We start from the raw sequence: 26,675 nt of genomic DNA on the forward strand, positions 1-26,675 counted from the left end.
AATTCACGGTATCTTGCTAGAATCTTTGTTTAGAATATCAATAGAGAGCTACTACAAAATGTTACTGGCTATAAGTATTAAAATTAAAGAACAAGTAAGTATAAAAAAATTAATTAATATGTGGAGTAAATCAGTTTAATCTTTATTATATGTAAAATATTGAACTTATCAAATAGTCAACTCTGCATTTAATGGAACATCGAGCTATTTATACTGTCCGTTGCATGCAGCATCTAGTTGGTTGTATGTGACCATAACGTTTAAAAAAACCTTCTCTGTTAATCATAACAAATTCTTCACAAAAGTATTACTATTCAATTAACTTATATGCGTTATGTTTGTGTCATTACTTATCACAATGACATAAAACATAAATAAAACAACACATCGTCTGTAACTGCGTACTTGGAACGTAACGTAAATACCTAAAGAAACAAAAATGGCGTAATAGTCGAATGTCAATAGTTGAAAATGTGTGAAAAGTAAATAAAAATGTTTTCGTCGTTGAATTGTTTGTTGTCATGTGTTATCCTACTTCTAATTAGTTCAAAAACATGTAAGTACTATCCAGAATCTCTATACAACAGTTGTTATTAAGTGCAAAATTTTGGAAAAAAATTGGCACGTTCAAAATTATTTTGAGGCTTTCGTACAGGTTTTTTAGCCTTGAAAATAATTTGAGCGCGTCTGTTAGCTTTGCTTATCAATTAAGGACAAGGTTGATGCTTATTTATGTCTGGTATAACTCAGAATGCACCAGGAAACATCCTTAAATTTTAACATGTATCTAATTCGCTAAATTTTAATAATCTAACGGTATTTTCTAAAACCAGGCATCTAATCCTTTCACTTTTGGTCTACAATCCTTGTTGTTTACATATTCAATAAAATTATCGCTTATTATCATATTATATCACGATTTTGGCATTATATATTTTTATTGACACAAGTGAATGTTATTATATGGTTATCATAAAAAAATATCACATTTTTGTATGTAACGTGTATGATTTAGATTAGAAATGGTTTATGTGTTGTGCAAATAGCATAAAAATAATACATTCTGCTTCAAACAGGTTTGAAAAGTCGATATAAGTTAGTGTTTTTGAGATGAATTCAGCTAACATTACCGTTTGCTGTCATTATGATAAGAAAGCTTTTACATTATGAATGGTTATTCAAAAGATAACTGAAGCTATCAAAAGATATGTTTTTAATCATCACATTAATCTCTTAGGTACATATTCTATATCCTGGCAAGAACCTACATTGCAATATGACAATTCATTTAATATGATTTGTTATCTATAGAAAAAAAAATAGGTTGTGTGATGGGGATTGGGAACATGGAAATGAAAGGGGTTAAGACAGAGTTGACATCATAGAGATGTGTGAAAGTAAGCATATGTACTGACAATATTTAATATGGGAAAAGGGTGAGACAATGAAGATAGCTTTATCTTAGCTAATGAAGATAGCTCTAGCTTTCTCTTAAAAAGACAATTTTTTAACTTTTTCAGCAAATCTTAAAATCGTGAGTTTGGTCAGCTAGTTGAACTGAAAGAAGTGGGAATCAAATTATTTTTCTTAGTGTCACGGGCATTGCAGGTTATGCAGAGAAATTAATGAGACTAACCCCTGGTTTCTGAGGTACATTTAGCAGTAGTTTATCTTTTGAATAGCATTTTTTTTTAACATGGGTTTTACTGCTATTGAACAGATAAACTACCGCTAAATATACCTCAGAAACTGGGCATAAGAAGGATGATATCATTCAATCAGGCAGAGATATCTGAAGGAATATATCTTAAATGTTTATTTGTCTAAATTTATTCTGCACTGGGTGAATAGATTTCTTGGGGTAAAAGCTATTCTATGTGTTAATCCAGATTATAAAGTATTATTTTACCAAATTTTATGAAAATCCGTCTAGTAGATTTTTCATGAAAGAGTAACAAACAAACATACATCTATCCTCACAAACTTTTGCATTTATAATATTAGTAGTATGTCTTGCAACATTTGCAAAACCTATTATATTAATATACAGCTACTCTTTAACATTATAACAATATATAAAAACTAGTTTTCACACCTGCTTGGCTACATATTATTAGCCAAATATATTGAGTAAAGATTTCATCATCATCGTCCCCATAGATCGGGCCTCTATAATAATATCTTTATAACTAAACAAGGTAATATTATAAATGCGAAAGTTTGAATATTTGTTACTCAATCATGCTAAAACTATTAAACAGATTTTGGTGAAATTTAGTAGTATGGTAGGTTTATATGCCATGATAATTCATGACGCATGAGCAGTGATAGCCGAGTGGTATAAGTTGACACCTCCCACGCATGTGGTCGCAGGTTCGAACCCGAGGCAACACACCAATGACTTTTCGAACTTATGTGTGTATTAGAAATAATTATCACATGCTCCAACGGTGAAGGAAAACATCGTGAGGAAACCTTGCATGCCTAAAAATTTGTTTAACACATTTATTGAGGGCGTGCAAAGTCCCCAACCCGCACTTGGCCAGCGTGGTGGACTCAAGGCCTAACCCCTCCCTCATTACGGGAGGAGACCCTAGCCCAGCAGTGGGACAGTAATGGGTTAAATTTATTAATTCATGACCATGTTCTAAATCAGGAATACTTACTTTTACCTGTGACTTTGTGACATAACATTAGTTAACTATAGTTCACTTAGACAGTGTCGTAGGCAAGAGTTCAATCATTCATTCATGTATGGTCAACCTAGTGTCAAAATTGTTCAAACTACTTGAACTTCTTGTTATTATATTGCTTAACTGACTGTTACTTTAATTGACAACAACCACAACCAATTTTTTCGTGCCCTCCGAATCACGGAGACGCTCAGTTCAAATACCTCTATGCGGTCACCCATCTATGGAATGACCGCGCTAACAGTTGCTTGACCTACAGATTGTTTACCAACCAGTGAGCTAGCTATGAGCGCTCTGTTCTGTATAACTAAATGTATGTAAATCAGGTAATTTGTAGAAGGTTAAACTATAATGCATTATTTTTTATATCTTCCTGAGTATTTTTGTATTGTGACTGAATGCTAATATTGTATTATCATTTTAGATATAAACAGTTTTTTATGTATTGGCAAATTTATTTAAATCTAAAGTTTGCCGGTAGGTCTGCATGCGTAGTCATTTGATGTGAAAAATTTAGCTAGGTTCCTATGAATGTAAGCTATAAATCTCCAAAATTTCATTTAAATGAGCTCAGTTATTTGCTAGTGAAATCATAACAAATTGACTTTTTATTTTATAATAGGCATTATAAATCCAATTTCGTATAAACTTTTAGTATTTTGGATTGGACTGCCTTCGTGGCACAGTGGTTTAAGTCGCCACGCCGATACCACTGCGTCGGGAGGTCGTGGGTTCGATTCCCACCCGGAGCAATTATTTGTAATTGTTTCGGGTCTAGTTGTACTTTGTGTCCGTTGTTTCTATGTTTGTAAAAGTCCCCGCAGACACAAGAGCAATTCTTAGTGCGGGAGTTGTCTTTAAAAAGTTTCCTCTACATACATACGCAAACCGAAACGCCCAATATAGGTTAGCAGGTCAGACATACATTTTAATTTAACAAAACATAAATAATAATGAACAAAACAAAACACTAAACATCCTTCACATTTTCCCTGTCCGCGGTCTAGAGGAAAACATTTACAAACATACAAAACAATTAACTAACAATGATAGAAGTTGTACAGGAAGTGTGTGTTTAGTCAATTACTATTGATCAACTGATTTTAAAAGGAAGTTGAGTTTCCTAATCTTACTACACTCGTGGAACTTACAACAAAGTTATTTGCACGTAATAGGAGGCGAGCCTATTGCCATATACCGGGCACGTTACCATACTTCAGACTACTATAGAGAAATATCCTAATATAAGTTGGATAAACCAATGCGACTGTCTGAACCGGAACTAGAACCCGAGATATCATGATCAACAATCAGATGCAACCGAACCACAGAGGCAGTCTTTTCTTTCTTTTTAAAAAGACAACTCCCGCACTAAGAATTGCTCTTGTGTCGCGGGGACTTTTAAAAACATACAAACAACAGACACAAAGCACAACCAGACCCGAAACAATTTTTTGTGGATCGTACAAATAATTGCTCCGTGTGGGAATCGAACCTACGACCTCCCGACGAGTAGTGCGTGGCGACCTAAACCACTGCTCCACGGTGGTATTCAACAATATATTATGCACTAGCTGACCCGCGCAACTTCGCTTGCGTCCAATAAGAGATAATGGGTGGAATTTTTCCCCGTTTTTGTAACATTAATTACTGGTACTCTGCTCCTTTTGGTCGTAGCGTGATGATATATAGCCTATGTCCTTTCTCGGGTATCAAAATATCTCCATACCAAATTTCATGCAAATTGGTTCAGTAGTTTAGGCGTGATTGAGTAGCAGACAGACAGACAGACAGACAGACAGACAGAGTTACTTTCGCATTTATAATATTAGTATGGATTTATAAGGTAACCCAGTACCTTCCCAGTAGGTACTGTACATCTGTGGTGTTAATGAATGCACATTGCAATAGGTATATATTTACATGCTAATTGCTTACTCATATACAGAAATATGCATACTAATTATTTACTTCATATTTCTATGTATGTTTACCGATGACTTTTCGAAGTTATGTGTGTATTAGAAATAATTATCACATGCTCCAACGGTGATGGAAAACATCGTGAGGAAACCTTGCATGCCTAAAATTTGTTTAATACATTTATAACTGCACGTTTGGCGCAGTGGTTTAAGCGGTCACCTCGCCGCAACAACCGTAGCGCCGCGTGTGGTGGGTTCGAATCCCACCCGGGATAAATATTTGTGTGATGAGCACGAGTATTTGTTCTGAGCCTGGAAGTTAACGTATCTATATAAGTATATATTTAGAAGTATATAAGAATGTTTATCAGTTATTTGGTTACAATCATAGTACAAGCTCTGCTTAGTTTGGAATCAAATGACCGTGTGTGAGTTGTCCAAAAATATATATAAATATTATTGGGGGCATGTAAAGTCCCCAACCCGCACTTGGCCAGCGTGGTGGACTCAAGGCCTAACCCCTCCCTCATTACGGGAGGAGACCCTTGCCCAGTAATTGGTATTTTTTTTTTCTATGTGAGATTGTTTCTTTACAGTATATTCTCTAGGTGTTCCATTGACCACAGGTTGGGAATCTCTGGTTTAAACGCTATTGAATAGATAAACTACCGCTATATGTACCTCAGAATCCGGAGGACAGGATTTTTGGAAAACTAAACTGTAAAATTGTACTTTATCCGAACGGCTAGAGTAGTGTAATAAAGATATTTTTTTTACTATAATCTACTACTAAAATATTAGGTCGGGGAAAAAGTATTTTCGCATTATAGTATGTATGAACTTATAATAAAACCTTTGGCTACAAGAATCACAAATGAGTACATGGTAAATTAGGTTTCTTTCAGTGAGCTCGTGAGGTAACCAAATATCGAGCTTTTTTGTGTAGAGAAAAGATTTTTTTACAAGTTCATACATACTATAATGCGAAAAGACTTTTTCCCCGACCTAATGGGTCCCGGAAAACGGGACGTAGAAACCGGGACATTTTACCTTTTCCTTCAAGGCTTGGCAGAATAAAGAACTTCTTGATTCCTACAAACAAGTTTTGCTTCATTCACATTCATACATGTTGTCATACTGGATCGAGTACCACTAGTACTACGCGCCTGACCTTTCTGAAGGACGTTACCGGTATGTCTTTCTAGGCCGTCCCCTCCCGGCTTTTATGCCCAAAATAAAAGTACTGACTATAGCTAGTAGTAAGTAAGTAAGTAAAATTAAGTACTTAACTATAGCTAGCTTTTGCCCGCGACTTCGTCCGCGTGAGTGGCCAAGAGTTAGTTGGCAGCTCTTCTCATTGGCCCTACCTTCCGAACTGGCGGTAAATTCACTCTTTGTATCAATGACTATCATAAGTGTCAGCATTTGACCTATATGAATTGATGATTTCATTTTGATTTTGTGGTTTGTGACTTAGGACAGAAATTTCGTACAAACTTTCATCTCATATTTTATCCCCTTGGGGGTAGAATTGGTCAAAATCCTTTCTTAGCAGATGCCTACGTCATAACATCTTCCTGCATTAATAAATGATTTGATTTTGTGTTTAGAGGAGCTCGTGGCTTAGTTATCATTAGCCGCGCGGATCGATCGCTGAGGTTAAGCTACGCTTGGTGAGGTTGTTCTGCGGATGGGTGACCATCTTATACAAATCGAGTTCCTCCGTGTTTCGGAAGGCACGTTAAATTGTGAGTCCTGGCTGTCATTTTCGAAGATCTGTGACAGTCGTTAAAGTAGTCAGAAGCTTGAAAGTCTGACAACCAGTCTTACTTAGTATCGTGTTATAACCCAGGTAACTTTGTTGTGGAGGTCAGATAGACAGTCGCTGCATGTACAATACTGGTATTCAGCTGCATCCCGTGAGACTGGAAGCCGACTCCAACATAGTTTGGAAGAAAGGCTAAGCTGAACAGTTGTTAAACTTGCTTTAAACATCTATAAGTAAATATATGACCCACTAGCTGACCCGCGCAACTTCGCTTGCGTCACATAAGAGAGAATGGTTCATAATTATCCCCGTTTTCGTAACATTTTTTACTGGTACTCTGCTCCGATTGGTCGTAGCGTGATGATATATAGCCTATAGCCTTCCTCGATAAATGGGCTATCTAACACTGAAATAATTTTTCAAATCGGACCAGTAGTTGCTGAGATTAGCGCGTTCAAACAAACAAACAAACAAACTCTTCAGCTTTATAATATTAGTATAGATTAGTATAGTATAGATTATAATATTAGTATAGATTTAACGTGGTTTAAAGATCTGTAACTCGTGACATTATAATAAAGGACATGTTTAATTTGAAAGAGGTGCTATTAAAAGTGAAGGTTTCGACAAGGTTGTACACCAAATTATATTGTTTCCTCTTAACTGTGCCAGTTTACTTCCGCTGTGAAATTGTATACGAAAAAGGAAATTTAGAATCGGCGAATATTATCGGCATCGACGAGAAAATAATCTTTCAGGATCTGCTCTCTATGTTCTTAATTGTGCTTGAGACCCGTACCATTATAATATTACTAGTTTTCGCCTGAAAAGATTTATCGTAGTATCTATGTGTTAATATCTATATTATTTGAATCTATACTAATATTATAAAGCTGAAGAGTTTGTTTGTCCGTTTAAACGCGCTAATATCAGGAACTACGGGTCCGATTTGAAAAATTCTTTTATTGTTAGGTAGTCCATTTATCGAGGAAGGCTATATCATCACGCTACGATCAATAGGAGCAGAGTACCAGTAAAAAATGTTACAAAAACGGGGAAAATTATGACCCATTCTCTTTTATGTGACGCAAACGAAGTTGTGCGGGTCAGCTAGTAGTTTATAAATTATCGGTGTATTTTTTTATATAAAGTGTACTTTGTTGTTTTTTTCGTTAAAGAGTAACAGACATACATACATACTCACAAACTTTCGCATGTATAATATTAAGATTCTAGTTTTACATCTGCTAAAACCTTCGGTTTACCTTGTACATTTGGCCCCCCAGACACAGCTCTACCTAAATCTTCGAGTATAACAGACATTATGTTATGTATATCATATTTAAACGTTATACATTTGTCCCCCGAAGACAGCTTTTTCTACACCTTCGAGTATAACAGGAATAATACTATACATATTATGTATTTCATATTTAATGGTTGTAAATTTGTCCCCCCAGGCACACCTTCGAGTATAATGATTGTTATGTACATCAAATTTAATGATTGTACGTTTGTCCCCACAGGCACAGCTTTACCTGCTACTTTAGATTTAACAGTCGTTATATTATGTGTCTATATCATATTTAATGGCTGTATTTTTGTCCCCCCAGGCACAGGCGACCTGCCGTCCCCCCAGCTGGTGCTGTTCATGCCGAACGAGCCGGAGTGGACGGACGTGCTGGTGCGGCGCGTCGGCGACAACATGACGCTCGTGTGCGAGCTGCGGGGGGACGCCTCGCCGCGCACCTATGTGTGGAACTTTGTCGCCGATAATGAGACTGTGCACAGGTAAATATACCGTGTACATTGTTTGCTTCTGTCATGTTACGCCTGGTTCCCACTTGTCGGGTCTTGGATTAGAATATTAATCGTTTACGGTTAATCCGAACATTATGGTGTACGATAAAAGTGAATAACTTCATATAAAATGTTTCGATAACGGGAACCAGCGCTTACTGCCGCTTAGAGGTCTGGGGTTTGAATCCCGAGTCGGGCTATAAAATACTCTGAGCTTTTTTGTTAAGAATTTCTGACCTTCGTGTCTCGGAGAGCATGTATCGCCGTCGGTCCTGCGCCTGATCTTTTACTGGCGTTTTAGCTTGCAAATCCCTACAACTGACACCCGAAATTTCCAATTATTTTTGTATAATTACTATGAAAAGACTTAACTTGTACACTGACAGAATTGAATGTCCCCTAAAAAACTGACTAAAATTGACCCCCCATTTTAAATTTTACTCTTAAAATAAAACTAATAATTTCTTTCGCAGGCCATTCAAAGTGTATCCAACTGGACCAACGGTCCGCAGTACACTCACTCGCAACTTTCTCCAGGAGAGCGACAGCGGACAGTACATGTGCTCCGCGCCGCCGTTCAGTGTCACCAAGTTTATACTAGTGCAGTCTAAAGGTGAGGGGGTAAAAATAAAAAGATGGAGACAGTTTGTAAGGCATGGGGGATAGTTAGTGTGGCATGGGGTCAAAAATTAAGTAACAGGGTCAGTTTGACCTTAGTTAGAATGACAGGGGGACGGTGAAGAAGAGTATAGGGTTGAGATAGGAAGGACGGTGAGACAGTAAGAGAGAGAGAGAGAGTGTAGTTTGTGTTGGGGAGGGGAGGTCAGTGAGTGAGATGAGGAAGGGTGCAGTGAATAAGAACTGCAATGCAGTCCAAACGTGATAGTTCGACGTATGAGGGGGGATATCGTGTTAGAAGGGGCGGGGGGGACAGAGTGATATAGAAAAGAGGGTGTATAACGCTTTCTTACATGGAGAACGGAAGTCTAGATTGTATTGCTTTATAAATAAATAAATTGTACACATTACTGTCCCACTGCTGGGCAAGCTTTTCTGCCGATTCATTAGGTTTCTTTCAGTGAGCTCGTGAGGTACCCAAATATCGAGCTTTTTTGTGTAGAGAAAAGATTTTATTACAAGTTCATACATACTATAATGCGAAAAGACTTTTCCCCGACATAATATTATCATGTATGTGGCAGGTCCTATGTACTGCGGTCGCGGCACGTTCTGGTGCGGCGCGCGCTGCATGGCGCCGCAGTACGTGTGCGACGGGCGCGCCGACTGCGAGCACGCCGAGGACGAGGCCGAGCACATGTGCCAGCAGCATGTGTGTGCGCGTGAGTATATAGCGATACTTATGTAATGATGTAGGGCGGATGTGTGTTTGAAACTGTGTGCAGATCTAGGTGAATATTGTATTTAGTTTCCAGCAAGAATTGGCGTAATTGTGTGTTTATATACTATGGAAATAATGGTACAAGATATGGTACAAGATCGAAGTAAACAGCTAGTATTGTTTACATCACCGCGCGGTAACAGAACCGAGAAGCCGTGTGGTTACGCGCGGTTCAAGAACTGGCGCGCGGGTCGGAGTATTGCGCGGGACGTAGATGATACTAGCTGTTTACTTCGATCTTGTACCGCTCGGTCGAAAGTACCGCGCGGTCATATGAACTTAGATTAAAAGCGGACATGCATTATTTTTATTCACAAATCTTCCGTTTCTGCCTCAATTACCCTAATATTATCTCCAAATGTTCATAGCTAGTTGCGCGGTCGCCTGTCGGGACAACTATGACGCTAGGTCGACCAACTAACTATAAAAAAAGACCTATTTGTGGATTATAGTTTTCATGTGGAAATCGAACTTAAACCTCACGAAACAGTGGGTTTAACGAGACGACAGTGTTAACCACTACGCCACGGAGACTGCGGAAAACTTGCATGTATAATGTTAATATTGATAAAATATTTGTCCCCCCTAATATTATTTATTTGTCATAGGTCCGGACAAGTTGAACTGCACCACGGGTCGCTGTATCTCGGAGGCGGCGTGCTGCCGGAGCCCGGGCCCGCTGTGCCAGCAACCCTCCTGCTGCGACGAACACCCGCTACTGCCAAGAGAAGGTACTGAACGTCTGTGTGTGCTTGTTACAGGGATCTTAGTAGTTAGGAAAAATCAGTATCCGAAACCATCGGATATCCTAATAGAAAATATCCGAAACTTTCGGATATCTCAAAGAACTGTATCCAAAACTTTCGGATATCTGAAAGAACTGTATCCGAAACTATCGGATATCTAAAAACAGGATCTGAAACTTTCGAATATCTGTAAGAACTGTATCTGAAACTTTCGGATATCTGTAAGAACAGTATCTGAAACTTTCGGATATCTGACAGAACTGTATCAGAAACTTTCGGATATCTGTAAGAACAGTATCTGAAACTTTCGGATATCTGTAAGAACAGTATCTGAAACTTTCGGATATCTGTTAGAACTGTATCTGAAACTTTCGGATATCTGTAGGAACTGTATCAGAAACTTTCGGATATCTGTTAGAACTGTATCTGAAACTTTCGGATATCTGTAGGAACTGTATCAGAAACTTTCGGATATCTGTAAGAACAGTATCTGAAACTTTCGGATATCTGTTAGAACTGTATCAGAAACTTTCGGATATCTGTAGGAACTGTATCAGAAACTTTCGGATATCTGAAAGTATCAAACATCCTAATCATTATTATCTGAAATTATCGGATATCCTAAATAATACTATCTGACTCTATTTGATATCCGAAAACATATCCAAAATTATTGGATATCCGAAACAATATCTGACATTATCGGATATCCGATAAACAAAATTGTAACCGTATCCGAAACTATCGGATATCCAAAAAAAAAACATCCGAGACTATCAAATATCCGAAACAATGGGATATCCTAAGCAATAATATCCGCAACCACCTTCCCCCTCAGCTCCAGGCATAGTGGACGTGGAGTACCCTCCTCTGTTCGAGGACCGACACGCGCCCGACGACTACGGCTTCATACAGTCCACCATATACACTGTCACCGGTGAGTACTTACATACATACATACATACATGTAGTACGCACCACATTACTTTGTGCATGTGAGAGTAGCACAGTGGTTAAGGTGGCTACGCCGCTAAAACTGTGTTAAAACGTCGTGGGTTTGCTTCCCACATTATAAAAGTTTTCGTGCGATCCACAAATAGTTGTTTCGGGTCTGGTTGTACTTTCTGTCCGTTGTTTGTATGTTTGTAAAAGTCCCCGCAACACAAGAGCTATAGTGCGTGAGTTGTCTTAAAAAGAAAGAGGTCTTAGGACCGCAGGTATAGCCGAGTGGTTTAGGTTGGCACCTCCCACGCAAGTGGTTGCAGGTTTGAATCCGAGGCAACACAGCAATGAATGAATCGAAGTGATGTGCGTATTAGAAATAATTATCACTTGCTCTAACGGTGAAGCCACCACCTTGCATGCGTAAAAGTTTGTTTAATACTTTTATTGAAGGTATGCAAAGTCCCCAACCTGCGCTTGGTCAGCGTGGTGGACTCAACCCCTCCCTCATTACGGGAGGAGACCCTTGCCCAGCAGTGGGACATTGATATGTTAAATTTTATATGTTTAATTGCAGCGTGTGCCCTGATCTTCATGCTGGCCGTAGTGCTACTGGTGTCGGCCATCTGCAAGATGCACATGAAGCGAGCCGCGCTGCGCAGCTACGCGCACGCCGAGCGAGCCACCAGGCAACACTACAACATGCAGTATGCACAGGTATGTATCTAGCCTTTCTTCCAACTATGTTGTAGTCGGCTCCCAGTCTCACCGGATGCAGCTGAATACCAGTGTTACATCACATGGTAGATGCCATGACATGGTAGAATTTTCCATGTTGAAGACGGCACATCATAGAATTTTCCGGGTAGAAGACGTCACATCATAGAATTTTCCTAGAAGACGTCATTTAGTAGAATTTTCCTTCTTGAAGATGTCATTTGGTAGAATTTTTCTTCTTGAAGATGTCATTTGGTAGAATTTTCCTTCTTGAAGACTACAATTGGTAGAATTTTCCATCTCAACGGCGACAATTGGTAGAATTTTCCATCTCAACGGCGACAATTGGTAGAATTTTCCATCATGAAGACTACAATTGGTAGAATTTTCCATCATGAAGACTACAATTGGTAGAATTTTCCATCATGAAGACTACAATTGGTAGAATTTTCCATCATGAAGACGACAATTGGTAGAATTTTCCATCTCAACGGCGACAATTGGTAGAATTTTCCATCTTGAAGACGACAATTGGTAGAATTTTCCATCTCAAAGGCGACAAATGGTAGAATTTTCCATGATGAAGACGACAATGGGTAGAATTTTCCATCTCAAAGGCGACAATTGGTAGAATTTTCCATCTCAACGGCAACAATTGGTAGAATTTTCCATCTCAACGGCGACAATTGGTAGAATTTTCCATGATGAGGACCACATTCGGTAGAATTTTCCATGATGATGACGACATTCGGTAGAATTTTCCATCTCAAAGACGACAAATGGTAGAATTTTCCAAGTTGATGACGTCACTTGGGAGAATTTTCTATCTTGATGACGACATTCGGTAGAATTTTCCATCTCAAAGACGACATTTGGTAGAATTTTCCATGATGAAGACGACAATTGGTAGAATTTTCCATGATGAAGATGACAATTGACAACATTTCATTTTTTTAAGTAACATATATTATCATTTTATTCTAAACTAGATGTGAAATAAAAGGACCCATATTTTTAATTTTTGTGATATTTAGTTATTTTCATTCATGATTTTCACTTTGAAAATTGTTTCATTCTAAACAGACGTAAGTGCCAAATGACGTCATATATACGGCGGAATAGCATAATGCCTTTGCCTCACAAGTCACATAATTTAAAAAAAAATATATATAAATGTCAGTGTCTTGTCAACCTGGCACGTCTATCGTATTATTGTTTGCTTACAAATACATTTATTGTTTTATAAGTTATTATTTTCCGTTCTCCGTTATTTATAAGTCATGAAAGTATCTGAAGGACTCCAAGTTGCTGATAGTGAGAACCTGCCCATTGTAAATTACTTAATGCTTTTGGAATATATGCACGAAAACATACTTACTTATGCATTACTTTGTCCATATTTTCTGAAGAATGTGAGAAGCGTAAAATAGACTCAGGACTAATCCTGAATTATTGTGGTAAACATCAACCTACTTTAAATGACTACAGCATATTTAATTTAATGCTCCAGTATATACATACACTAGCAGCAAGACCATAGCTATAGGGATGTTAATCAGTTCAGTCAAGATGCTCAAAGTGAAAAAGTGATTGACAGTGTGGCTGAAGCAACAAAAGATCAAGCAGATTCAAAGCTGTGGCATTCTACGTGTCAGGGAAGAGTCACTTGTTCTAGGATCTATGAAGCAGTACGTTGTCAAACAGAAAATGGTGTTTTGGTGCAAAGTATCTTAGGTGGCTATAAGGTGCCTGAATTTAAAGCCATATGACGAAGTAAAACATTATAAAAACAATTAATTAAAATATTAGAAAATGATTTTGGAGTTATTCTAAGTTCAGGCCTAATTCTAATTTCCCCTGTTATTGGTGTTCCACCAGATGGGATTTCTGCGAAATTTGTTCTGGAGATAAAATGCCCAATAAGTGGAAAAACAATCAAGAATTAAGTTAAAAATGGCAAACTCTAAGGATACTAATGTAAGGCCCAAATATGGTTCAGATGCATGCTGAAAGATCTGTTTTGTATTGCTGATCCAACTTGTGAACAGACAAAATTTATACACAAATTGAGTATGATGCAAATTACACTACAAAGATTTTAGAAGACGCTGAACCATTCTGTAATCAATATTTTGTTAAGACTATTTTAGAAAATGTTAAATAAAACAAATTGAAATTAGTTTACGTCTTTTTATTCATTTTTTATAATAGGACTATGGAGATTTATTGACCCACATGCTACTGTGACTTTTTCATCTGAATTAGTTTATTATATATAACAGTGTGGCTTGAGTATCTTAAACACGGACACACAACACCCACAGCATTACACTATTCTTGCTTGTTTGAGTTAGGCGCAGCAAAAAATTGTTTTCGATCGTCTCCAGAACTGTTTTCGTAAGATGGCACAAAACAATATTTGAGATCCTTCATAACCCTATACTGTTAACTAGGATTCATTTCGAGAAATCTATAATGTTTAAAAAGTTCATAAATGATGCGAAATACTTCAGTAACCTATTTATTGTGGTATTTTCGTGTTTGTTTACTTTAAAACATTAATGACATTTCAAATGTCAATCTACATAACTTTTATTCAAATTGCAAAGGCAAAGGTAAGCCGTTTTTCTTCCGTATATGTGACGTCACAGCGTAATTTTCGGTTTTTATTTTATTTCTCCCGAAATATTGAATTAAAATATGTTTTGTATTCAAGATGAGAAAATGAAGAAATGGTATTTGTATTTTAGGTACTTTAAAATGTTGAAATGTTGTCAATTGGTATAATTTTCCATGATGAAGATGACAATTGGTAGAATTTTCCATGATGATGATGACGATTGGTAGAATTTTCCATGATGAAGACGACAATTGGTAGAATTTTCCGTGATGAAGGCGACATTTGGTAGAATTTTCCATGTCAATGACGACATTCGGTAGAATTTTCAATCACAAAGACGTCTATCGGTAGAATTTTCCACCTTGAAGACGACATTTGGTAGAATTTTCCATCTCAATGACGACATTTCGTAGAATTTTCCATCTCAAAGACGACATTTGGTAGAAAAATTTCCATGATGAAGACGACAATCGGTAGAATTTTCCATCTCAAAGACGACATTTGGTAGAATTTTCCATTATGAAGACGACAATTGGTAGAATTTTCCATGATGAAGACGACGATTGGTAGAATTTTCCATCTCAAAGACGACATTTGGTAGAATTTTCCATGATGAAGACGAAAATTGGTAGAATTTTCCGTGATGAAGGCGACAATTGGTACAATTTTCCATCTCAAAGACGACAATCGGTAGAATTATCCGTCTCAAAGACGACATTCGGTAGAATTTTCCATCTCAAAGACGACAATTGGTACAATTTTCCACCTTGAAGACGACAATTGGTAGAATTTTCCATGATGAAGACGACATTTGGTAGAATTTTCCATCTCAAAGACGACATTTGGTAGAATTTTCCATGATTAAGACGACAATTGGTAGAATTTTCCGTGATGAAGGCGACAATTGGTACAATTTTCCATCTCAAAGACGACAATCGGTAGAATTTTCCACCTTGAAGACGACAATTGGTAGAATTTTCCGTGATGAAGGCGACAATTGGTACAATTTTCCATCTCAAAGACGCCAATCGGTAGAATTATCCGTCTCAAAGACGACAATTGGTACAATTTTCCTCCTTGAAGACGACAATTGGTACAATTTTCCATCTCCAAAACGACATTCGGTAGAATTTTCCATGATAAAGACGTTATTTGGTAGAATTTTCCTGCTACCTAATTGATTATTGGTACTATATACCACTCGGTTATTACTGCTGTATTATAAAATATACATATAATGTAATATATACATTACAGACTCACCGCTTCCCGCCGTGCTACGAGGCGTCTCGCCTGCTGGAGGCAGAGGCGCGCGCGCCCGCCTCGCCTGTTAGAGAGCCCAGCTTACAGGTATGTAGCACTGACTGTCTTCGTGACGCAGTGGTTAAGCCCACCATGCCGCTACCATTGCGTCGGGAGGTCGTGGGCTAGATTCCCACACAGCAATTATTTGTGTGATCCACAAATAGTTGTATCGTATTTGGGTATCAAAGTATCTCCATACCAAATTTCATACAAATTGGTTTAGTAGTTTAGGCGTGATTGAGTAACAGACAGACAAAATTACTTTCGCATTTATAATATTAGTATGGATATGGATTTATATAGACTGTATGTATGTATGTATGTATGTTACAGTGCAACTCGGAGTGTCCCCCGGCGGCGGTGGAGCCGGTCGAGGCGGAGTGCACGGACCCTCGCGCACCCTTCGGTCTGGCGCGACTCTCTGCTATCTTCTCTTCTAGATATAGACAGGTAATCCCACTGCTGGCCAAGGGTTTTGATCTCGGATTGAGAGGAGGTCACGTTACTATCTCACTGCTGGGCAAGGGTCTTGATCTCGGAATGAGACGAGGTACCCACTTCTGGACAAAAGTCTGCTCTTAGAATGAGAGGAGATCACGTAACTATCCTATGCTAGGCAACAGAATTATCTCAAAATTAGAAAAGTTATCATTACTAGACGAGGACTTTCACTCTTTATCATCTACAAATCATGGACAGTGAAAGAGTGTATTCAGAATTAACCCTGAGGTCTCGGGACTGATTCCCAGGACGGACAAAGTGTTATTGAGCTTTACAAAATTATATTGCTAACGTGCCCGGTATATGGCAATAAGCAGGCCCCTTATTACATGGGACTACCCTTACTACATGGTACCCTTACTACATAAGCACGCTCCTTATTACATGGGATTATGAATGGCAAACGTAGATGTATTCCTTAAATCCCTGCCTACACCTACGGGCAAAGCATCCGTAATAATTAATATGTATATTCATGAAATGTTAATTTTTTCAGGTCCCAACACAAAGCGACGTAGAACTAACGAACGTGCGTTCAACATCACTAAACAATTCACCAACCCGGAATCGAACTCTGGACAACTACCGGAGCCCCACCTACTGCGACCTGAACACCAGTGAGTTCTACTTCACCAACCCGGAGACTCCCGACTACGGCCGCGACCTCAACTACATGACCCCAATAGACTTTAGGACTAATTCGACTATCATAGACCAGTTGGACAGACAACGACTAACGCTGCAGCTAGGCAGGTTCCAACTGACCATTCCCAGGTTCGGACGCCGGGCCGACACCGACCGGAGACCAGACACACCTAACGTAGCCGAAATCAACATTGATGATCTAGATTTCGTAAGAATGACATCACATGACACTTATACTCTAAACGGCAGGACTATAAGGCTTTTGGGGGCAAATTTTGAAAACTATCCCGTATTACCTGATGGTACAAGACCCCCTCCGTATAACGAAGCCATGAGGTGTAAGTTCTTCGGCCCTCCCCCGGAGTACCTCAGCCGGGAGGGCCTGAACGCTCGCGTCGATGAAGAAGCGAGGAATAATATCGAAATGCCTCCCTGCTACGACGAATTGAACGGCGAAAATAATAATACACCAACACCTTCAGGTTCGGGAAATAATAATAATAATAGCACGGATAATAATGTTGAAAATAATAATAATATTACGGTCAGAGACCGGTCTATAGCGACCACCTCACGAGTGGCCGGGCCGGTTATAACGGTGACCAATGTGGATGAAAACTTAAATAACAATGTACCTAGTATAAGTTCTATTATAAATAATTTACCAGCTATTGACAGCGATGTTAACGCTAACGATACAACAGTTAACTGCTAGTTAGTATATAATTGATAACTAGTTATAATGGTAAAAAAACTGTTATTTATTTACAGTATCGTATGGTTAGTGGTCGACCTAGGAGGAGCTCGTGGCTTAGTTAACAATAGCCGCGCGGATCGATCTCTGAGGTTAAGCTACCCTTGCTGAGGTTGTTCTGTGGATGGGTGACCATCTTATACATATCGGGTTCCTCCGTGTTTCGGAAGGCTCGTTAAATTGTTGGTCCCGGCTGTCAATTTCGAAGATCTTTGACAGTTGTAAACAGTAGTCAGAAGCTTGAAAGTCTGACAACCAGTCTTACTTAGTATCGTGTTATAACTCAGGTAACTGTATTGTGGAGGTCAGATAGACAGTCGCTGCATGTACAACACTGGTATTCAGCTGCATCCGGTGAGACTGGAAGCTGACTCCAACATAGTTTGGAAGAAAGGCTAGACTGGTGACTGTGAAAATCAGTGTTTTTGTGTTTAAAATCTAAAATAACGATATTTTAAGTAAATAACAGTTTGTTATTACGTTATAACTAGTTACCAGTTATATAAGTAACTTGTTCTATGTGTTTCGCACCATTTTCTTATTATATACATATTATACATTTATATAAATTATTTTACAGTTTCAAATGCGCCGGCGTGAAATATATAAAAAATATTTTTGGTTTTTTTAATGTCCAAACTGAATAATGGGGTAGTTAATTGTCGCGTCGGGAGGTCGTGAGTTCGATTCCCATATGAAACAATTATTTGTGCGATCCACAAATAATTGTTTCATGTCTGGTTGTACTTTGTGTCCGTTGTTTGTTTGTTTGTAAAAGTCCCCGCGACACAAGAGCTAGTCTTAGTGCGGGAGTTGTCTTTTAAAAAAACTGTTTTAACTTTAAAACATTATTATATACTTATCCTCTTATTCATAAAAATATATGAAGTCATGAAAGGCTTATAAAGTGTTTTGTTTCTTTCACTCCTTAGAAATGAAAAAGAGAAAACATTATAGTAGCTTTTTAACTAAAATAGGTTTATAGTGTGTTTATGAATAAGAGGGTATAATTATATAAATGTATAATATGTTTATAAAACTATGTATTATAATACTTCTAGTGCCTTACACTGAATAATAACGATATTTTAAAACTATAATAATACTAGTTTCTGCACCCGACTTCGTCTGCGTAACATTCCCTATTTTAACCAATTAAGGGTTGATTTTTGAAGAAAATAAAAAGTTATGAGGTGACAAACAGAAAAAGTACAGTCGAATTAAAAACCTCCTCCTTTTTTTGAAGTCGGTTTAAAAATAGCTTGTTTCATCCAAGTTTTTAACTATTTAATAAAATATAACCCATTAATGACCCACTGCTGGGCAAGGGTCTCCTCCCGTAATGAGGGAGGGGTTAGGCCTTGAGTCCACCACGCTGACCAAGTGCGGGTTGGGGACTTTGCATGCACTCAATAAATGTATTAAACAAATTTTAGGCATGCAAGGTTTCCTTCATCGTTGGAGCAAGTGACAATTATTTCTAATACACATAACTTCGAAAAGTCATTGGTGTGTTGCCTCGGATTCGAACCTGCGACCACTTGCGTGGGAGGTGTCAACTTATACCACTGATTACTGGATATTTTCACATACGGTATATTTTATAATACTTTTTTATTTTTCACTCAAACGAAAGTCGCTTGTAGAAACTAGTTTAATAATAATTATAGTTTTACAATATATGTTATAAAGCACTTAACTTAGATATCTAAAAATTATTATTTCTGTCTTTCAAGTCGTATAGAAACTCACGTATTCTCTTACCTAATATTGGCCATGGCCAGTTTTATTGAAACCAGCCAACTGTGTTAGTTTATAGTATATAAACAAACGAGACATGGTCAATTTTATTAAAACTGGCCATGGCCGAATATCAGCTGGCAAAATGACAAGTTGGTTAAACATTCGGTACTGGTGGCCAATGTCAATGAAACTGTCATGGCCGATATTAGGATAGTTATGCGACTTTAATTGTAATGAACAGTAGTTAAGGTTTTACGTTGCCATACTTAAATACAAGAGAAAAATAAATATTTTTTAATGTTAGCAACACATAGTGATACTCATTTGTAAATAAATTATTATTAGTTGCGTCTTCGGTCGGTGTGACGCGCGATTTTTTTGTCGCACGACTGTTATATGCGGCGAATTTTACTTAATTTTAATGATATTTTTTATATTTTCAAAGTAAATGTAATTTTTTTGTTGTATTTTTCTCATGGGATGCGTTAATTTCGTAATGTCGTAATGCGATTTTTTCGAATTCATCACTTAATTTGAACGATTTTATTTTATTTAGACAATTAGGTCAATAACTTGCTATAAATCTATAATATTTGCGAAAAAAAAGTCGTGCGACAAAAAAATCGCAATTGCGTTTCTCCGACTAACTTACAAAAAATGTCTGCCTTATAGTTATAGATGTTATGGGCATTTCTCGCGTACGTTGTTCGTTGTGTAGTTGATATGTTAAACACCCGGTTTCTGAGGTACATTTAACAGTAGTTTATCTATTCAATAGCTTTTATACTCATACCAGCTGACCCGCGCAACTTCGCTTGCGTCACATAAGAGAGAATGGGTAAATTTTTTTCCCCGTTTTTGTAACATTTTTAACTGGTACTCTGCTCCTATTGGTCGTAGCGTGATGATATGTAACCTTATAGCCTTCCTCCATAAATGGGCTATCTAACACTGATTGATTTTTTTAAATCGGGCCAGTAGTTCCTGAGATTTGCGCGCGACAAACAAACAAAGTCTTCAGCTTTATAATATTAGTATAGATAAAAACAGTTTGAATAGATAAACTACCGCTAAATGTACTCAGAAACTGGGTATAAGTGATTCAGTGTTATTTGTATTAAATACGACTATTTTGTCGACCACTGTCGGTGTGTGTGCGTCGGGCCTTACCTATCATTAGTACAGTGTTTTTTTATCAAAAAATTTCATTTTTTGTCCTTGATACAGTGATTTTTAAAATTTACGATTTGTGTTTTACCATAATTATATTTATTTACCCAGTTAATTTTATTATACAATCAGTAATTAAGCCAGTTTTCATTGTATTGGTTTCTAAAATACCCAGTAAAGGCGACACACTACCGACTAGTCGCACGTCACTGCGATTAAACGCTTGTGTATCACATATCTTATCGTTAGCACAAACACTCGTTTAAACCACTGGCCACTAAACTTGCAACTATCTTGATATTTAGTTATATATCCAGTTTAATATCTGATAGTTGGGACTATCCAATATCTGAAAAACTGACTACTCACCGGTCCTGTGTACCTGTGTATTGTACACACGACACTAAACAAATTCACGCAACGATGGCCAGTTTCAATAAAACTGGCCACCATTTCCTAATGTTGGACACCAGTACTTAAAAAGTATACTTTTTCACAGTATGCCAGTTTTAATAAAACTGGCCTAATGTGACCTAATATTGGCCAGATGTCAATAATTGTATAGTCCCAACTATTCAGTTATTACAATATAATAATAAGCTTGCCTATTTCTATTATAATTTTCTATAGTATATAAGTGTATGAAATATTATGACGTTCGGTTGTCACTTCGGCTAATTTCGGAATACTTCGGGCCGCATCGGAAAATTGTGGCATAAATTATTCGGTTATTTTCAAATATATTCGGTGATTTACGAAAGCTTTCAGGACACTAAGAATAAAAAAAAAACGGTGATATCCGCAAAAAGAAATACCGTCTATTTCCGAAAAACAATAATCGGATATTACCGTATAAAATATCGGCTATTACCGAAAAAATTGAGTTTCATTCCGAAAAAATCGTCTATTTCCGAAATAAAAATACCGGATATTACCGAAAAAATGAGCTATTTCCGAAAAAAGTAAAACTGGATATTCCGAAAAAAACGTCTATTACCGAAAAAGAAGAACCGGTTATTTCCGAAAACAAAACGTCTTTTTCCGAAAAATATCGATCATTGTCGGAATACAGTCGACAGGTGTCATATAAAAATCGGATATTTCCGAAAAAAAATTGGTTTTCCCGAAAAAATCGTCTGTTTCCGAAAAACGAAAATCGGATATTACCGAAAAAAGCAGCTGTTCTTAAAAAAGAAAAACCGGTTATTTCGGAAAAAAAACGTCTTTTTCCGAAAAATATCGGTCATTGCCGGAATACAGTTCGAAAGGTGTCATATAAAAATCGGATATTTGCGAAAAAAATTGTGGCTGTTTCCGAAAAAATCGTCTATTTCCGAGGAACGAAAATCGGATATTACCGAAAAAAAAACAGTTATTTCCGAAAAACGAAAATCGGATATTACCGAAAAAAAACAGCTATTTCCGAATAAAGAAAAACCGGATATTTCGGATAAAAAAGAAAAATCGTCTATTTCAGAAAAGGAAATACCGATTATTTCGGAAAAAAACGTCTATTTCCGGAAAAAATAATCATTGTCGTACAGTGACATATTAAAATCGGTTATGTTTATTAAAATTTCAGTAATATTCGGAAAATCCTAACAATTTTCAAAAAATATCGGCACTTTTCTTGTCTTTACAGCATTATTTTTCAGTCCCCCCAAAAAAGTTATTAGTAGTTCGTTGTCCACTAGATGGCTGTATTAATCCCACCTAGATATTGCATTTATAGGTAGATTATTCTTGCCTTTATTCTATAATACTCTATTTTACCTGCCAATTATAATTAAACTAGCTGACCCGCGCAACTTCGCTTGCGTCACATAAAAGAGAATGGGTCAACATTTTCCCCGTTCTTGTAACATTTTTTACTGGTACTCTGTTCTTATTGGCCGTAGCGTGATGTTATATATCCTATAGCCTTCCTCAATAAATAGGCTATCTAACAGTGAAATATTTTTTTTAATTCGAACCAGTAGTTCCTGAGATTAGCGCGTTCAAACAAACAAACTCTTCAGCTTTATAATATTAGTATAGATACTATCTTAGCTGCCATTTATACATTAATTTATATACTTAGCCATTTTTTTCCTATGAATTCGTTAACTAGCAATTATCCCTATAATTTAGGGGCAAGCAAAGTTACTAATTTAAATTAAATTTGTTCCTTTTACTTAGAAATCTTTTAATTTTGTAATGCTAATTTCAAGTCCCTTTTAACGTAAATTGAGTCACAAAAATTATAGTAGATTAATAGGTACTTTTATTCATTTAAATTCACTAACAAATATTGCATAATAAAATATTTGAATCTTAAAAAATGCCTACGAAAAATACGGTTTTTAGAACGGAACCCTGAAAATCTTGATTCTTAAAGGGTCACAGAATTGACAAGCCCCTTCTCCTATTTTTAAAGTCGGTTAAAACAGAAATAAAATCTATTTCTCTCGCAATAGCCGAAATATTCCGATGTTAGCCGATCGACAAGCAATCGTGTGTGGAAGATGTATGCTACCTCGTAGTATTAGGATGTAACCGTTCCGACCAAAATAATGCTTTATAAGTATAATTTTACATACAGACATACATACATATATTGTGTAGTAAATAAAATATATAAATATACTAGCTTTTACCCGCGATTTCGTCCGCCACCTGAAATTTCTTGCGTCATTTTCCCGGGGTAAAAAGTAGCCTATGTCCTTTTTAGGCTATCAAAATATCTCCATACAAAATTTCATGCAAATTGGTTCATATATGTATAGCCATTATAGTCGTCAGTTCATTATAGTCTTTCTATAATTATTTTATTTATTACATAATATTATGTAAAAACAAGAAAATAAAAACTTAATTTTGGATGATATCGGCTTAAAATCTTAAAATACAATTGTATTCAATATATAAAAAAATAGATAAATTTGTAAATATTTCACTTAGTTTATAAGATTGTTTCGTTCAGTTATATTAAAACATTATATTATTCACTTAATACTGTCCCACTGCTAGGCATGTGGGCATTAATTACAAAATGGAAAATAATCTAGCTTTTTTTCAACTACTAATTACTTAAATATTATTAATTATCAGTTAGTACCTCCGTGGCGCAGTGGTCTAGGTCGCCACGCCGCTACCATTGCGTCGGGAGGGTTCGATTCCCACACGGAACGATTATTTGCGATTCACAAATAATTGTTTCGCGTCTGGTTGTACTTCATGTCCGTTGTTTGTATGTTTGTAAAAGTCCCCGCGGCACAAGAGCTATTCTTAGTGCGGGAGTTGTCAAAAAATAAAGAAAGTAAGAAAAAGTATACTACAAGCTCTGCTTAGTTTGAAATCAAATGACCGTGTGTGAGTTGTCCTATGATAATGATTTAATTATATATTGAAAATACTTTGCTTTGTCAAGCAAGTATATAAGAATATAACTGAACGAAATAAATACCATTAAATGTGTATGTATAGTTGTTAGTTGTTTAGATCTGCAGCTAAATTTGCATCGATTTCACAAATTATGTACTAATTAAAATACATTTATTATATACTTACAATATAAAAATAGCCTAAAGATTGTTAAAATCATGATTACCGTCGTAGTGTAAAGGAAAAATATGATTTTCATTTTCCTCTAAAGTTCAGTGTTAGTAAATACGACTGCTGTGTAAAAGGTCTCGGGTTCCAATCCCAGATGGACCAAAAAGTGGTTTCAATAATTTTCTATCAAAAAGTGAAAATTTTCTTCATAGATAATTATGTAAAAAATCGGTATATAGAATTTTACGTATGCCAGAAAACACTTAAATTAAAAGTTATACTAAAACCGGTCACTTTGTATAAAATACTAGCTGACCCGCGCAACTTCACTTGCGTCACGTAAAAGAGAATGGGTCATAAATTTTTCGTTACTACTCCGCTCCTAATGGTCATAGCGTAATGATATATAGCCTATAGCCTTCCTCAATAAATAGGCTATCTAACACTGAAATAAATTTTCAACTCGGATAAGTAGTTCCTGAGATTAGCGCGTTCAAACAAACAATCAAACTCTTCAGCTTTATAATATTAGTATAGATGTATTTTAATTCGTACATAATTGTACATGTATATGTAATATTTTTGCGATCACCTATTTGTTTTACGTTAAAACTACGTGTAGTTTAAAATTCACAAAAAACAATAATTAATAACATATCAATATTAAATATTTTATTACGAGTTCTTTAAGAAATCATTATTATTAAATTGTTTATATTATTACTATATTTATCTGCCTACCCACTAAAACTTAGTAAGACCACTATAGTACAGTGACTAAAGGTATCAGACTTGTGGGTAAAAGATCGTTAGTTCGAATCCAAAATATTGCACAAATATAAAGATTAATTAAAAATTACCTATTGTTATATTATTCTTCAAAAAGTGACTGCTAACCCCTGGTTTTGAGGTACATTTATCGGTAGTTTATCTATTCAATAGCGTTTAAACTCGTATAAAAAACGCTATTGAATAGATAAACTACCGATAAATGTACTCAGAAACCGGTGATAAGGCTTGATTTTGTTCTATGCTTATATTGGTTGCGTATATAAGTCATATTATATACAAATATCTGGTATATAGCGTTATATATACTAGACTAATATACGCTACCAACTTAGCCTTATGTATAAAAAATAATGTTTTTGATAATATGATTAAATATAGTAATAATATAAACAGAAAAACTCAGTGGAATCAACTATTCAATTTAATAATAAGTCTGTATTCTGTACACGTCTTAATATAATACTAATTAATATTATTATTATTGCAGTTGATATATAATTTATATATTTGAAATTATTTACTATTAGGAGCTGCTATTTGTATTGTAATTTGTCTTGATTAAGGTCAACTTGGGTAACTTTGAATCATTCGGGTAACATTGACAGTGGGAATTTGAACTAGTTTCGATTATTTTTTCATATGAAACCAACACAATTGATAAAGATTTATTTTAGTTTTGTGTTTTGTCACTTACAATCATATACTGTTTCAACATTGATTGTCAGTGGCAAACACTAGTGAGAGTATTATTTTATAGTTTTGTATGTATATAATATACTAGCTGACCAGCGCAACTTCGTTTGCGTCACATAAAATAGAATGGGTCGTAACTTTCCCCGTTTTTGTAACATTTTTCGTTGCTACTCCGCTTCTAATGACCGTAGCGTGATGTTATATAGCCTATAGCCTTCCTCGATAAATGGGCTATCTAACACTGAAAGAATTTTTCTAATCGGACCAGTAGTTCCTGAGATTAGCGCGTTCAAACAAACAAACAAACTCTTCAGCTTTATAATATTAGTATAGATTTATTATATAAAGATGTGTACAGAATGTTTGCGTGCATGTAACTCAGTACAAACGTCCAGCCTTGGATTGCCTTACCGTTGTAGAGTAAGCGAATATAATGTTTACATATTATATACGAGTTTAATTTATGTACCTTCTTGTCGTACGGTTAGTGGTCAACCTAGTGTCAAAGTTGTTCAAGCCTAGCCTTTGACGTGGCTTAACGACTGTCATCTTAACTGACAACAACCTAACCTCCTGTATGTACAGAAATAGTTTATTATGCTCTGTGATTTTGGGTAGTACAAAATTTACACCCCGTCCATATTAGATATGATTTACATTGTAAATGACTGCTGTAGCTCAATTCTCTATTACCATCGACTACCGACAACCGACCTGTCATCGAGAAATTTTGTATGAAAATCTGATCAGCGCCTCTGACGGGTGTTGTAGGAAACATTTTGGCAGTACATTCTAAATGTCAAAATGTCGATAGCTAGCCGGTTGTCGGTAGTCGATAGTGGTAGAGAATCGAGGTACAGATCACAAGTTTGATTCTCGGATCAGGCAAAGTGCTCAAAAAAGACCTCGATCTCCTATGGTCCCAGTGTCA

The 26,675-nt window shown here is 36.5% G+C and overlaps 1 protein-coding gene and 1 long non-coding RNA gene across 2 annotated transcripts in view; both read left to right on the forward strand.

The window, feature by feature from the left end:
* LOC142984934 (uncharacterized) overlaps positions 1 to 26,675 on the forward strand; it is a 273,228-nt gene that overhangs the window by 36,461 nt on the left and 210,092 nt on the right. The window lies entirely within an intron of this gene.
* LOC142984795 (uncharacterized) lies at positions 435 to 26,191 on the forward strand. Its single transcript, XM_076132623.1, has 10 exons — positions 435 to 556; positions 7,997 to 8,174; positions 8,657 to 8,796; positions 9,386 to 9,523; positions 10,191 to 10,313; positions 11,167 to 11,265; positions 11,848 to 11,987; positions 15,865 to 15,957; positions 16,246 to 16,362; positions 16,910 to 26,191. Exons 1-10 carry the CDS (start codon positions 493 to 495, stop codon positions 17,771 to 17,773), a joined length of 1,956 nt encoding a protein of 651 aa, XP_075988738.1. The 5' UTR covers positions 435 to 492; the 3' UTR covers positions 17,774 to 26,191.

This window comes from Anticarsia gemmatalis, chromosome 28, assembly GCF_050436995.1.
Source record: "Anticarsia gemmatalis isolate Benzon Research Colony breed Stoneville strain chromosome 28, ilAntGemm2 primary, whole genome shotgun sequence".
In the NCBI taxonomy this organism is placed as follows: Eukaryota; Metazoa; Arthropoda; class Insecta; order Lepidoptera; family Erebidae; genus Anticarsia; species Anticarsia gemmatalis.